A 16,837-nucleotide genomic window follows, 5' to 3' on the forward strand; every position below is an offset into this window, starting at 1 on the left:
ATATTGGTTAAACATTTTTCTGCACCTTATGTTAATTGCAACAATGAGGATGAACTGACGAAATGAATGACTAGACAAACAATGACACATCCATGCTTTAACCAGGGTATAAACCTGAAATTTCTGAACTTGTAACATGTTACGCTGACCACTCCACCAAGGAATCCAGCATGTAGGCTAATCATGGCTGGATCAATAGTTCAAAGTAGAATCCAAACCACTGACATGTATCTCTGTTGGGAAAATTAACCTTGGACACAATGTTCACATTCTGAAGTCTGAACTAAGACACACCCCTGGAAAATAAGCTTCACATACATAAAATGAATGAATCTGGAAATTATTATTGTTTTTAATTGGATTAAGGTTTAACTGCTTGTGAAAACATATGATTTCAATTATTTCACCAACAAAAAATATTAACATCCATAGTCTATATGCTTTGCAAACAAATGAAGTCAAACTTTGATACACATGTAACACATTTTCATTAACACTTTGCATGCATGCAAGCTGTCATCAAACTCAATTTTTTTTAAAAAAATTGTTAGCAGACACCACAAAGTAGTTCATAATTTTATGAAATCAGTTCATTATGAATATTTTAATCCAATCACATGCCTAGAACCTTACATTTTGTGTGTGAATAACACACTCAATGCTGGAATGCCTCAATAATATAACAAAAAATATAATGTACTTGTAGGGACTAAAAAAATTAACATCATTTTTCAATCTGAAGAACAAGGGTTTTTTCTTACTAGTAGATTAAAATATGTAGGTGGGGGAGGGGAACATAACAATGTGCAAGCAGCAAAAGTAGCAACAATGAAACTTGTGTGATATATGAGAACACACTGTTCTTTTGGAGTTCATTGGGTGACTTAAAAAGCCCGATTCAGTCCAGGAATCATGCATGATAAGCTCCCTGAAAAATGCCAAAGGGCAGTGTGACGTCATTCCCCTCTGCCACATAACAAGCCTTGCTGCTTGCATCACCATCTCTCCTTCACCACAATGCTCACTTTTCTTCTTTGCTTTAATCTACTGGTGCTCCGTGTCGAACACCTGCAGTTCTTTTTACATTTTTTTACCATTGTACATTGTAATTTTTATTGTATTATTGTACATTCAAATATTATTCCAATATAGATGCAACAATAAACGACAATTGACCTTCAATACTTTAAAATTTTATTAAATAATGGAGTGCATACAAATTTGGCCTCGGGGAAGGAATTTTTCCTCTTTGTACTTTTCCCCCTCATATAGTTCCGCAAGAACCTTCTTATACCCCACAAAAAACACATTCATTACGCAGAATGGGACTATTTTCTTTAACTCTACAACAATCACCCTCAGGAAAAACCCAGCAAATATGCCAAAAATACAGTTTCAATCGTTACTGATACAAACACGCCATAAATAATATCATAAACCACATAACTCCCTTCATCTGTAACTTGGTCTTTTTGTGCAGGTGATATGACTACAGTGAATAACTCCCAACTGTTCACCTTCAAATTTAAAAGCTACGTAACATACAGCTACTTCAAAATAATAAAAAGGGAAAGAAATATGGCAAGTGCACTAAAGAATGTACAAAATATTCAAAGAGACCTTCTCACACTATCTACAAATCCAGGATTAAGAGTAAATATACATTGAGACAAGCAAAATAAGGGCAAGGCAACGAAGAACAAAAAAAAATCTACTTGAGTCCATGCAACTCAATCTTAAAATTGGCAACATCCATTGCACCTAACTGTATAGGCATTGGAATCTATTGCACTGATACAAAGTATATACTAATAGGAAAATTGCAATAAAATCTCAAAACAATTATCATCTGGTGCAGGGCCCATAAACCAGAGAGATTACATACGTGCATTCAGATGCTAAGTCCGGAACAAAATTTACATACAATGAATATAAACACCAAGGTGTATATAGCGTTGACAAGTTTATATGGCCACTAGAAATAAGTTAAAAAATACCTTTATCATTGCACAGAAACATGTTAACTAAAGGGGCATGATACTGTCTGTAACCTTAGTTACTGGCAAATGTATATTGACTTACAAGCATAACTTTACAACTAAATACTACAACCTTATCAGAAGAGATAAAATACGTAGCACACCAGTAATTGATAAGAACTTGCAAATTAGTTATTCATGCTAATGAATGAGTTCCTATAACTACAGCAGGCTGTAGCTACATAAGTAAACATTTTCTATGAAGCAAAAAAAAACAAATGCAGATCAGATCAGGCATTTGAAATTAAATTTCCAAATGAAATATTCACCTCACCCCACTCCCTTCAAATAATACTACAAATAGTTAAATTGTATTTCCAGCCCTTGCACAAGGCCTTATGCACTGAAAAAACGCTGCATGAAATTTTCTGTACATGTAACTCTTTTCCCCCAGTACATATTAAACTCCCCCAACTGCACCACTAAAAAAAGTTTTTCGTATCTTACACTTTTATCAGTCTTATAAACAGAATGCTTCACTCATGAAGTTCGTAAACCTTGCATCACAATGTGAAGTCGTGGTTTGATCGCATGCGAATCATGCACAATTTTTAACAAATGCACTGTATTCTGAGTATGGGGGACACTGTCACACATCAGAAACACTCGAGATTGCACTACTTATAGTCATTGCGGAGCAAGTGGTGAGATGCCACCGACAGCTGGGCCGGCCGTCTCCAGATTCTTCAGGAGCTGCGACAGCCAGTGTTTTGTGGACTTGTCATCAGATAAGCAGTTGGCGAAGGTGCTGTCTCTCAACTGGTCCGGAAGACACTGACGTAATGCTTCACGTGCTCTGGAGTAGTAACAGATTCTCATTAAACAAGAAAGTGTGCACTAATGTGAAGTTCTTACAGATATCAATAAATGGTGAAACAACTAGGGACAGGCTGTTATGAAAGTTTTGCCAATATTGATAAGTGATATTTGACGGATCAGATAATTGAAGTAGTGATTCATGTAGACTGGAGATGAAGACAGAACAAGTGTCCGACATGTTGAAGCATGTATGTATATGTATGTGTACGTGTGTGTGTTTGTCCAATACCAGCAGTATTTTATTTACCAATAGTGCCCAATACTGTTCCGGCATTTTGGTATTTTGCAAGGTCTACAAATATGCCACACGAGACTTTGCTTCAAGTGAAATTGTCCTGGAAGTTATGCAAAATGTAATGTTTAAACTCATTTTGCACAAAGATATTGTGAAACACTTTGTTGTGATCACCAAACAGGTATTTTAATATTATGATGTAATCTTAAATGTTTTAAAGCAAAACCCTGTTAAATTGACACATATAATAGAAGTGGAATATTTTGAACACCTTTTGTTACAATTTTTGAGCATCAGTATCGGACTAATATATGTACATAAAAAAACCAAGCACAGTGGTTAAAAATCCAAACAATTCAGAATGAATCAACCACCACTTATCTGCATAATGGAAAATTGCAAATGTTACTTGAAGACCATGAATGGCTCATTAACCTTATGAATTGTCTTTTGAAACAATAAAATGCAAAGTTAAAACATTTACTGTACAAATTACAGAATATTTATAGATATATCATAATGGTAAAATTATCTGTCGATAACAATAGAGTACCAATTACTTTGTTCCATTCCTAATTAATACGAATAACGAACAGTGTGTTAATCTGATATAAAATAACTTCTGAATCAATAATTTCCAAGTTTGTTTTCCTGCTGTGGTCTAAATCCTTTTATTAAACTGTAGTCCAGTTCTGATCAACCTGTCTGTGTATAAAGGGGACTCGAAACAAACTGCATCACATGGTACAGTAAAATGAACTGGATCAAATATAAATCTTGTTTTTAAACAATCCCAGTAGATGGCTCTGAAGGGTTTGCAGTAGCCTATTTGTTAAACCAAGTGCCATACTATTAATATACATAAAAAATATAACAGATTGGTTCTGCATATCACCAGCCACGTGAATTGATTGATCTCATCTGTTTATAAAAAGCAAGAAAAATTCTGACGATATTTCTAAGAAAAGGAAAGTACATTACCTGAAAATTATTTAATTAACTGGCAAATATGATCTTAGTACACAAATTCATCTTGTCAATGAAATAAAAATTCATTTGTTATTTGAAATGTGCTCAGCTTTTCTTATAGCTCTCATGATTTTTGCTTATATCTATGCATGGCATTTGTCAATTTAGAAGATGAACATACTCTTTTGTTCTAGTTTTTGAACTTTTAACCACTGTTATTTTTTAAAGAGATTTACCTACGTTTCGGAGGCTGAATCTGCCTCAGTCTTCAGGGTAGCGTGTAGTCATTTATGTGATCTAACAGACTACATGCTACCCTGAAGACGGAGGCAGATTCAGCCTCTGAACCTTAGGTAAATCTCTTTAAAAAATAACAGTGGTTAAAAGTCCAAAAACTAGAATGAATAAATGACCACTGATTAGCTACAAAGAATACTCTTTTGTATCATGATGAAAATTACAAAATGATATAACTATGAACATTTTAAAGGCTACTACAAAAATAATGAACTCATAATTAAAATAATTAACCAATTATTGGTCAACAATGAGTATCTGATGATAAATCAGTATCATTATAAGCATACTATACTAGTGTTACTGTTACACCTGGAAGCAGAAGTACTGCAAATTATACATGCATCTCCACTAAACCATATAATTTTCTCCAATAACATTCTGTAAGCAGATTATTCAATACTAAATCAGATCTCGTGTTGGACCAACATTAACATTATACATATGCTCATGCTCTCAAGACATCAAAAAGAAAAAAGCTGCACCTGACTTAATTGCAACATTCAAAGTATCAACATTAAATGGTGACTTTACTTATAATAATCTACACTATCACACACAAACTTTTCTATTAGTTCCTATTTTTCAATGTTAACTGCTTAAATAGTTACTTGTATACCTTACCTTGGATTGTCTGAAAGCCTGAGATAGCATCTAACAACATGCTTGAGGAGTCTTGCTGAGGGTTCTTTGGCCAAAGAGAGCACCATTTTTCCCTGCAATCAAGAATATGATTAAGAATACATACTTAACACAAAATTCAAATTACAAATATAAGTATGTTTTTGTGTGTGTGCGTGCACACATGTCACCACATGAACTCTAAATGTATTTTCCTCAAGTTTCCAGTTGGTGTGAGAACACTGCATCTTCCTTCCTGCTTTCTGCACTGTGCTTGGCAGAAGCAGTGTTGCCACACGAAGGGAAATTTCCCTTCGTGAAGGGGAATCCAGGTCCAATTTTAGGTAAAAAGGGAAATTTTATGAAAAAATTAGAAATTACAGTAAAATCAATTGGACTAATGGGGAGGATAAGTTGACCGGCTTAACGAAGTCCAGATTAACTGAAATAACCTAAAAGAACAGTAGAAATGCATTAAAACTCAGTTTATAGCAACAAAACATGTTTATTATGGCAAATTGTAAGGCTATTTGAATTGGCATCTTCTTATGGAAAAGTGCTGTATTTGTACAATCATGTATAATACTGACCAGAGTTTTACGAGAATATGCCGAGGGTATTCCTGTGTCAATGCAGCTTCTTCCCGAAAGTCTGCAGGAAACAGAATTTCATCAGTAGTTGACTGCCTTTTCTTTGGGAAGTTCCCAATGGACGTTACGGAGCAATGTGATGAATGATGCGATTGTTGACTTCTAGCCACATTTAAAACCTTGGATTCTGCTTTTTTTTCCTTTTGCCTGTCCGGATTAAGTGAAGTGCAGCTTATCGGAGTCTGGATTAATGAGGTTTTACTGTACTAGAAAATTTGAAGTTGTCAGACTTCTGTTTTGTTTTAGTTGCATTAGTGGTTTTTTCTATTATATCTAATTAATTTATATGTGGCATATAATTAATATACACAATAAATAAGAATTGTTGCAACAAACCAGGACAAATTTTCAGAATATGCCACTGCATGTACAGAATCCAGATGTTGAGAAATGCCAAAGCACACATCAAATAGTAGGTTTACTCTGTCCATCGAGGGTACTCAAGGTGACTACTGTGGGATCTTGATAAAATTCAAGTATAATTCCCAGTTTTCAAGATGAACTTTCCAAAAATTCAAGGGTGCAAGATGTTTTCTCTATTTCAACCTTACGTATTCTTGCCTCTCACCACCCACACACGGGGTCTGTGTGATTCTAATTTAATTTAATTTAATTTAATTTAATGGTATATATACCGGGTGGCCAGAATTAAAGTTACCCAACTCAGAGCCCTCTGTAGCCTGTTTGAGGCATCGTTGAACTCTGAAATTTGGTGAATCAACTTTGCAGACCATGGGGAAGAGAATTGTGATTTAAAAAAAAAAATAGTTCAATTTTCCGCCACCAGGTTGAAATGTGGCACTGTACTTCCATGATGGTTTGCAATAATGACGTAAACTGCTCCAATTGGTTATGGATTTACCTTTACCTTGCAATCTTGCAATAAACAAGAGATTATTTTCTCTCAACTTCCAGCCACTAACAAATGTCTTTCTAATTAATAACTCAGCTAAATCACTTAACGTGATTACTTGTACAACCCATCATGGAAGTACAGCGCCACATTTCAACTTGAGCGGAAAATTGAACTGTTTTTTATCGCCTTGCTCTTCCCCATGGTCTGCATAGTGGATTCACCAAATTTCAGAGTTCTACGATGCCTCAAAAAGGCTACAGAGGGCTCTGAGATGGGTAACTTTAATTCTGGCCACCTGGTACCTGGATATGTAATTTAAGGTACGGAGTTTACATTTGCCTTATCACACACTCAAGAATCAAAATAAATCTGCAAACACTAGTCAAATGTTGCGGAATATACTACGAAAAATTGTTAACTGTATAAGAATTTCAAACTGGAAATTTCCCTAATCAACTTTCAAGATATCTTGCAATAACCTTAAGTCTGCCATAGATTGTCCTGCAAAGGGCACTAACAAAGCAAACGGATTGACAGAATTCTGTTTTATATTTCACGCAGCTTTCTTTTCTTTTCCTTCCTCGATAAGAAAACAAGATAAACTGTCAAAGCCTTGCCTCAGGGCATTAATAAATATGTATAAATTCAATGGGATTGGGATTAATAAAAGTTGATCTGACATTTCTCATGTCCACGGCGAAAAATTCATGTAGAATTCTCGCAAAATTCCTGGAGCCAATAATTCACACATAATTCCTTGAATTCCCAGTGAGTAGCCACCCTGGTGGCACTCTAATTAAATATCTTGGCTTGCATAGAGGAAAATTCATTACTGAATGCTGCGTGAAAATAATAATTTGCATCAATCTATTTGAAGACAAAGCAGTTGATATTTCAGCAGCTCTATCTTTTATTCATTTGGTTTATTTTATTTCGCTTTTGTGCCACTTTTTGCTAATTGCGAAGATGGGGATGAGTGACGATATGATGAAATTGATGGACACCCACAAACACCCATGCCCAGGCCGGGATTCGAACCCAGCACCCATGGCATTCGAACCCAGCACCCATGGCATCGTAGCGCGACGTGCTAACCACTTCGCCATGGGAACTGGCTTCGGCAGCTCTAACCTTTATTCTGGTTACATTATTTTGCTTCTTCTACATCCTTAGATCAAAATCATGGTGATGGAGGTGTGAAACATGTGAAAGAACAAACATAACATTCAAGATATCCGTTCTGCACCACTACACTGCAAGGGTCAACAATAATCAACATTGTTTATCAAGCTTAAACAGTTCCATTTTTAATATTAGCACATCAAAATACACACACAACTTACCAGTATCATGGCCACATGGGAAAAACGATCATAAGTTTGGCATATGTAGGACAACCCGCTATCATCCAACAGGATCTTCTGAAGAATGAACGTGGCCACCGTCTTTGACAGCTCAGATCCACTTTCCATAATTCTCAGGCACAGAGGGATGATTTCTGTTGTCAGCAGAAACGTGATGACTTCTTGTTCGTCAGTCTGAAACAATAAAGAGCTCCTAACTTACACGGAACGTGAATAAACCTAAAAACTTATTTTGATGTACACATTACAGTACATCTATGTACAGAACTACGTAATTGAATTTAAAATAAAATATATAAATAAAACTCCTGCCGTATGTAGGATAATCATGCTTGAAGCAGAAGTATTTGTACATTTCCCGTTAATGACCCTGAGAAAGGTCAAAAGCTTGGATTAAAGTTTAAATTTTGTTTGTGAAGCATTACATGTTATAAAATTATCAATGTGCTGTTTATTTATGTTATACATAAATGTTAATAAAACATTCATTAGATATTATATGATGTACAGTCATGGACACTTCTGGGTTGTAATGATTTAATTGGAAGTCAATGGTGGTGTTACAACCCAGAAGTGTCCATGACTGTACATGAGCTTGAATACACTGTGTTTCAATTGAACTAACAATAGTATTATAATGCCTAATATTTATGAAAACTCCATTGTTCTGTATGATTACTAGTTGAATTGTTGTTTTAACCTCACTTTATGCTGTTCATAGGCTAATCGGACCTTGATCTACAGTTTGAATTTGGATCCAAACCACTGTGCAATGTGTTTCAAAAGATGATCGAACCCGAGACCCCTTGAGAAAATATGTTTTCGTTTATTCTAGGGATGGGCCGATAAGAAATTTTGTCCGATACCAATATAAAATTCCAAATGGTCCTTGAAAAATCAGAATGGTATATTAAATATGTGTTTCAAGGTGACTGCAGTGCAGAAGAACTTGCATATTTAGACATTAACTTTTTTTAAAACGTAGGACATTGAGATTACACACCAGGGGGCTTACTATTAGTGGAGTGGTGCCCACGGGGCCCCGAGCTGGTTAACGGCTCCAAAGGTGGAAGAAAATGGATGGCCATCTCAACGGCGGAGGAGGCGGAAAACCTAGAGGAGTAACACCTGTCAAAAAAAAAAAAAAACTTGGTCCATCTGGTTCCGGATGGCAGCACCTCATAAGGGCCCCTAGCCAGGGTAACGGTGAAGACAACTGTCTAGTGGCGGGGAGGGATCCTCAGAAGACTAAGGGAGAAAACTCCCAACAGAAAACCAGCCATGGCCTTGAGGCTGAAAGGAATAAACAACCAAAAGGCCTCCCATCGCTGGGCTAATCACCCGCATAGGGGTAGATGATGATTCGGAGAATAAATGAATGCCTCGGAAACACTGGACAGATCTTAAAAAGATGACAACGCAAGAGTAAGGAAACGAGAATCGCAACCTGGAATATCAAAACATTAAATGGTAAAGAAGTAGAAATATTCAAGGAAATGAAAAGATACAAAATAAAAGTACTTGGAATAAGCGAAGTAAAGAAGAAAGAACATTGGGAAAAAATGCTTGAAGGAGGAAATGTATTGAGATATTCAGGAGTACCAGTTGGAAACAGAGCAAAAGAGGGAGTAGGAATTATAGTAACAGAACAAATAGACAGAAGAGTAATCAGCTGATATCCAGTAAATTCAAGAACAGTAACTCTAGACATAGACTTAGAAGAAAAGATTACACTGATTCAAGTATATGAACCAATCAAAGATGCTAATGTGAGAGACAAGGAAGAATTCTACACAGAATAAAAATCAAAAGTGGAAAAAACAAAGAGAAGGAAGAAAAGTTATAATTATGGGTGATTTAAACGGAAGAGTGGAAAATGATCACTTGAGTGGATTCGGAACACTAGGAAAGTATGGAGGAGAAATTATTAAAAATGAAAATGGACAGAGAATCATAGATTTTTGCATAGAGAACGCAATGCTCATAGGAAACTCCTTCTTCAAACATAAAACAATACATCAAATAATGTATGAAGGCGAGGGAAGAAATGCCAAAAGCATCATAGATTATATAATATACCCACAACAAATAAGACAACATATCCGAGTAATAAGAGCAGAACTTGGAACAGACACAGGCTGCTGGTAGCAGAAACACTGTTTTACACAGGGATGAAGAAGGAAAATAAAAATACCTATTACAAAATAAAAACAGAAGAGTTAAAGAAAAAAAGTGAAAAAACAAAAATATCAGAATAAAGTAGGAGAACGACTAAACCAAAAAACATTTGAAGATGAAGATGTAGAGGAAATGTGGCAAAAAATCAAAGATATAATACTCAAGTCAGCGGAAGAGGTATGTGGAAAGAAAAGAGTTAATACAGGAAGGAAAAGAACCAGATGGCGGAATGGGTAAAAAAGGCAGTACAGGAGAAGAAAAAAGCATGGCAGAAGTATATTAATACAAGAAGAGATGAAGACCAATTAGATTATCTAGAAAAAAGAAACACAGCTAAAAGAATAGTGTGAGAAGCAAAGAGGAAAACATGGGAAGAATTTGGAGAAGAAGTGGAATCACAATACAAAGAGAATAAGAAAGGATTTTGGTGCATAATAAAAGGAAAAGGTGGAAGAGTAAGAAGTGTAAGAAACAAAGCAAATATTCTGAAAATGTGAATTGAAAATGTGTTGAACACATGGAAAGAATACTTTGCAAAATTTGAAAAGGAAGACACAGGAACAGCAGAGGGGAGGATTGGAAAACATAATAGACAAAAACCAGGAAGAAGTAGAAGAAGAATACAAGAGCAGGACAAGGAAGAGGATGAGAATGAGATAGGAGAGCTAGTAAAGGAAATTGAAATAGGAGAAGTAAGTATATGAAGCAGTGAAAAGAGTAAGAAATGAAAAGGCAGCAGGAATAGATGAAATAGCTCCAGAATATATAAAATATGGAGGAAATACACTCCTGGGGACTAAACTGTATCAGAAGATCTCGAGAGAACAGAAATTACCAGTAGAATGGGAAAAGAACATTATTATACCACTGCATAAGAAAGCAGACTGAACCAACTGTGAGAACTATCGTGCAATATGTCTATCCACCGTGGCACTTAAGGTGTACGGCTAAGAAAAGAGATAGAAAAGGATATGGAAGAAGAACAGGCTGATTTTTGTTCTGGGAGACAAACACAAGATCATGTATATTCCATCCAAACAATATGTGATAAATACTTAGCATTTTTAGATCTAAAGGCTGCTTTTGACTCTGTACACAGAGAAGAAATTGATTGATTGAATTGGTGTTTTAAGTCCACTTTATGCACAGTAAGGTTCATCGGGACTGGATCTAACAGTGTAAAGTGGGGTCTAAACCACTATGTGTCTCCACCGGGTATCGAAGCCAGAACCCCTTGATTTCAAGGCAACGATGCTAGCACTGTGCCATCGGGAAGGCCCTACAGAGAAGAAATATAGGCAATATTAGAGAAAAGAAAATTCCAGGAAAACTCATTCGAGTAATAAAATCAACATATAAAAGAGTAGAAGGAATAGTAAGATTGGATTGAAGGATGTCAGACACATTTAAGTTGCAGAAAGGAGTGAAACAGGGAGATAGCTTGAGCCTGCTACTCTTTATATTATTTATGGATGAAGTTCTAAAGATATGCAAAAGAAGGTTACAGAATGGACAGAAGTGCTAAAGGCTAAAAGAGTAACTGTAAACGCAAATAAGAGCAAAGTGATGCAAATAGGAAGAACGGAAGAGGTAATACAAAGAATACACATAATATGCGATGGAATAGAACTGGAGCAGACAGAAAGATACGAGTACCTGGGAACAATCATAAACCAGACAGGAAGAATAGATGAGGAAGTGATGAATAGAGTAAGGAAATCTAACAATGCATACTACCAACTAAGCCAGACCATTTTCGGAAAAAGGGAAATAAACACCAAAACTAAACTACAAGTGTATAAGTCAGTAGTGGAACCAATTCTACTATATGGAAGTGAAAGTTGGCCAGTAAGAGAAAAAGAAGTAAGACAAATAACAACAGTTGAGATGAAATGCTTGCATAGAATAGTTGGTAAAACGAGAAGAGATAGACAGTGGTGATTTATTCATTCTAGTTTTTTTGACTTTTAACCACTGTTATTTAAAAGAGATTTACCAACATGCAATACGGGGTGGTCCAGTCCCCGGGGATCAAGGTGGAAACCTAACGGTGCCACACGAAGCCTTGATCGTGACCTTGATGTGGTCATCTGAAGAAGTGGAGCCTGGGCCACTGATAATCCTACCTGGCAACTTTGTATATAGATGTCCTTGTGACTGACAGATGCGGTGGAGCCTAGGCCACCAAGAATAATCCTCCAAGGCAAACATTTATATGATATAACAGACTACACACTACCCTGAAGACAGAGGCAGATTCAGCCTCCGAAACGTAGGTAAATCTCTTTTAAATAACAGTGGTTAAAAGTCCAAAAAACTAGAATGAGAAGAGATAGAGTATGTAATGAAAGAATCAGAGAAGAATTAAATCAGAAGACAATAGAAGAAAAACTGACACAAAGACAATTAAAATGGTTCGGACATGTGGTAAGAAAGAACGAAGATAGAAAAGCAAAATAAATAAATGAGGCTAGAACAAGAAGTAGACCCCGGAAGACATTCGAAAGAGGAATAGAAGAAATAGGACAAAAAAAAAGGAAATGGAATGAGAGAAATGAAGACGATGGCAAAGGAACGGGAGAGATGGAAGGAGTGGATAGAGGCAACCCCGATGCTATGAGGCAAAAGGGGAAAGAGGAAGAAGAACAACAACAACATTGAGATTATCCATAAAAATTATAACAAAATGGCAGCATTTTGCACTAAGTTATAAGATATTTATAGATATATCAGATTTGTAAAATAATTGGTAATCTTACCAATAAACTGATATGCATTAATAGGCCAATACCAATAGAGTATTGATTAATCTGTTCCATCCCTAGCTTATTCACTTTACTCCTCATACTTGATCATTCAGGTTACTGTGTCAATGGGAGGAATCACAATAACGACATAAACGTGTAAAATAGAAGTCAGTTTGAGTTTGGTTCCTGTTTGCAGTACTATATATTGTTTATATGCAACAGTGCAAATGTAGCTTAGAATTGATTGTCGGTGAGTGGAGGTACCAGAGTTAATTTACCCCTCCAAACCGTAACTTCTGGATCCACCACTCACTGATAATTCATATGTACATGGGAACGGGAAAGGTTAAAATGCACCTCATTGCATGCCCATATGCACTTTTAAGTGTTGGTGCAAATACCACATGGAACATCACGTAGGCATCTTATGGCTAACCCTTTCTGGATGGGACTTAGGATATCGACTTTTCCGCAGGAGACGGTTCCTTTGTTGATTTCCAAAAATCATAGAAAATATGTTGTAGGGGTGGGGGTGGGAAGGGGGTGACATGTAAAACGACCGATATTAGTGTGGAATCCATAGTTTTCGGGGTGTCTAAGATGAATAGTGACACTCCCAATGCCGTTCAACTCCAAGTTCCTTTTACACTCTAGTTAGAATTCATTATTTTCCTGTCTAATAGAAGATTGGGATAAATAAATACCTGGGCAATGCCAGGTAATCAGCTAGTCTTATATAAATTTACTCACTTTCATGATTTTTCTTCTGTAACAATTTTTTGAAAGTATATATATAAAACATTATAACATTGCATAAAAGTTACTGAAAACACATTTTGAATAGGTAATGTAAAATGAATTCATGAAAATAATGTGAAAATTTTCTATTAGGATCAAAATCATCACTAACTGCAAAATCCGAAGCAGAATGAAAGAAATTTCCACAGTGTGGGTATAAATTATTAAATGCTATTCTCAAAAGTATAAACAAAAGCTCAACTTTATTCGACACAAGTAGAAGTAAAATTCAGCAATAAAGAAAATGCACCACCTAGTGGTTGAAATTTGAAAGAGGTAGTTGCAACACATGTCCACAAGAGAGTGGTGCAATTGTAGCCAGTTGTTCATTCACATTGGGCTATGCTCGTCTCTTGGATTGTAAAGGGTCCCAGGTTCGAATCCCGGTCGGGCTTGGTTGTTTGTGAATGTCCATTCCTCAATTTCATCATTTCATCACTCATCCCCATCTTTGCAAATTAGCCAAGAGGCACAAAAGCACGAAGTAAAATAAACTAAATCAATCAAATCAAATCAATGAATCTTGGATTGTACAACGAGCTATGCCCGTAGCTTGTCCGGAAAGAGTTAACAAAAAAGACCAACAAACGCAGACAACCTGACCTACCTTGACTAAAGCTCCTATCACTCCAAGACTAGTAAGGCGAAGGTACTCAAAAGGTCTCGTCTTGCTCACGGTGTGAAGAAATGGATACAGGAACAGTGGCACATGGGCTTGCAAGAATGCAGATCGAGTTTCCGGATGCGATGCAACACACTGCAAAAGTGCCAGCGCATTGCAAACCCTATTTGATTGGTGAGCAGTCAGCGTGGCAGGATTGATGGCTGGGTATATGTTGATGATCTCCTGCAAGAGGGCTGCTATCGTGCCAAATGAATGCCATAACATTGGTGCGAGATCTGGTACGACCTCACGTTTCTTGCTGTGTAGATAAGAAGAAAATGAATGTTAGGTGCCCACAAATTTAGAAAAACAAATGTTTACATCCATGGCATAAAATTGGCTAATATTACCTTGGAATCTGTCTGGTTTCTTCTCATTCTATACAAAATAATTTAAATGTTTAATAATACAGCGTGTCCACAATGAGACTCCAACATTTTGAAAGTCTATAACTTTTTCATTTCAGATTGTACAGCTGTGATTCCGGAAGAAGCAGAAACTCAAAAAGTTTATGTGGTAACGTTTTAGTGCGTACAATAGCCGTAGTGGTGCTGCAATAATCAATTGTTTGAAAATGGAGATTCCAAACGAGAAAAAAAATCAAGCCTTAACTAAACCCCTTCATTAAAAAAATTGGGCTTAAAAATGCATTTTTTTTAAGTATTGTTACCCCATTTACCACCATAATTTTTGTACTTACTTACTTAGTCGATCCTCTTCTACCGTCAGGTGTAGAGGTTTTGCAAAGAGCTCTCCATCTTTCTCGGTCTCTGGCTAACATTTTTGCCCTGTTGGTATCCAATCCTCTTCTCCTCAAAACTTCTTCCATCCAGCCGTCCCAGGTCTGCCTTGGTCTTCCCTTTGGTCTCTTTCCATCTACTTTAGCTTGCCATATCTTTTTAGGTATCCTTTCTTCACTCATTCTGTGAACATGACCAAACCACCTCAACTGCGACGCTTCTATTTGTTGTAAAGGTTGGGTCTTAAGGCTCATTCGAATTGTCTGATTCCTTACTCTATCTCGTTTTGTTTTTCCTTCTATTCTTCTTAGGTATCTCATTTCAGTTGCTTGAAGTTTGCTAGAATAATTAGTTGTTAGTGGCCATGATTCACACCCGTAAATTAGTGTAGGTGCATACGTTGTTTTGTAAACTGTCAACTTTGTTTTCTTCGTAATTTCCTTTTTATTTATGAAGTTTCTATTTAGAGCATGATATAATCTTCCTGCTGCAGCAATTCTATTATTTACTTCTTCATCTATTTTCCCACTGCTGCTTATTATAGACCCTAAATACTAGAACTTTGTTACTTGTTCCAAGCTCTCACCTCCTATCTTAATGGTATGAGTTCTATGTTCTCTACTTATTATCATTGTTTTTGTTTTACTGGTGTTAATTCTCATATTTACCTTTTGTAGTTCTCTGTTCCATACATCTAAATTATATTGTAAGTCCTTTTCAGTTTTAGCAAATAAAACGAGATCGTCTGCAAAAGCTAGTTCTGATATTTGTACAGGTCTCATGAGCCAATTCCCAACAGTAAAGGGTTTAATCTTCCTTTTGCAAATTTTTGTAATTTCATCAATTAAAATTATGAACAGAAGTGGACTTAAAATGCAGCCTTGTCTTACTCCAGTTGATGTATAAAATTCATCAGATTTTATGTTACTTGTACGGATGTAGTTACAACAGTTATTGTAAAAGCTCTGTATGCTAGCAATCAGGTTATCATTAACTTTTCTTCTTTGCAGCACTTCCCATAATTTAATCCAAGGTACCCTGTCAAATGCCTTTTCCAAATCTATGAAACACATATGAATTTCTTTATTATATTCTATCACTTTTCGGTCAACGGCTCTGACGACGGATGAAGATACATAAACATCCCAACGGCGAAGGAGACGGAAGAACCAAAAATCCTCTGCCTTGAGGAAAGGGTGTTGACCCAAAGGCTAAGGGAGTAAACCCTGAAAGAAAATCCTGGTCCCCCACGTTGGGGGTTGGGCATGGGGCCAACACCCCCACCCTGGAAAAATGTATCTCGTTAAAAGTAATCAAAGAGCTATCCCCAGACGGAAACATCTGACGACGAACCGGCGAAAGAAAAGGACAATGATATATGGAACTTGGAATGTAAGGAGTTTAAATGGAAAAGAGGTAGCAATTGTCTCTGAAATGAAAAAGACAGGAGTGAAATACTTGGCAGTAACAGAAACTAAGAAGAAAGGACAGGGATGTATAACATTAGAGGATGGATATATGCTAATATATAGTGGAGTACCAAGATCTGAGAGGGCAAGAGCAGGAGTAGGTTGTATCATTCACAAGGATAATATTAAAAACATAACCAACTGGACAGCTATTAACGAAAGAATTATGATAGTATCCATCAACGACGATAACCATGAAAGGAATTTAATAATAGTGTACGGACCTAACGAAGATGGAACAGTTGAGAAAAGAGAGACTTTTTATGAAGAACTCCAGAGTACCATAGATGATATCACAATAGGAAATATCATCATTCTGGGAGATCTTAATGCAAGAGTAGGCAACAATACAGAAGAGGCTGAGATGGTTATTGGCAAATATGGTGAAGAA

General features: G+C 36.4%; 1 protein-coding gene across 1 annotated transcript in view; it reads right to left on the reverse strand.

Moving 5' to 3' along the window:
- Positions 1–1,171: 1,171 nt before the first annotated feature.
- Positions 1,172–16,837, reverse strand: part of Rcd-1 (Required for cell differentiation 1) — a 29,364-nt gene continuing 13,698 nt past the window's right edge. The window contains exons 3-6 of the mRNA XM_083114460.1: positions 14,181–14,496; positions 7,830–8,024; positions 4,984–5,075; positions 1,172–2,835 (exon numbers count right to left, since the gene is read on the reverse strand). Coding sequence (XP_082970586.1) covers positions 2,667–2,835; positions 4,984–5,075; positions 7,830–8,024; positions 14,181–14,496 — 772 coding nt within the window. The 3' untranslated portion in view covers positions 1,172–2,666. The remainder of the gene's footprint in view (positions 2,836–4,983; positions 5,076–7,829; positions 8,025–14,180; positions 14,497–16,837) is intronic.

Source organism: Lepisma saccharinum, chromosome 29, assembly GCF_977018435.1.
Source record: "Lepisma saccharinum chromosome 29, izLepSacc3.1, whole genome shotgun sequence".
NCBI classification, from domain to species: domain Eukaryota; kingdom Metazoa; phylum Arthropoda; class Insecta; order Zygentoma; family Lepismatidae; genus Lepisma; species Lepisma saccharinum.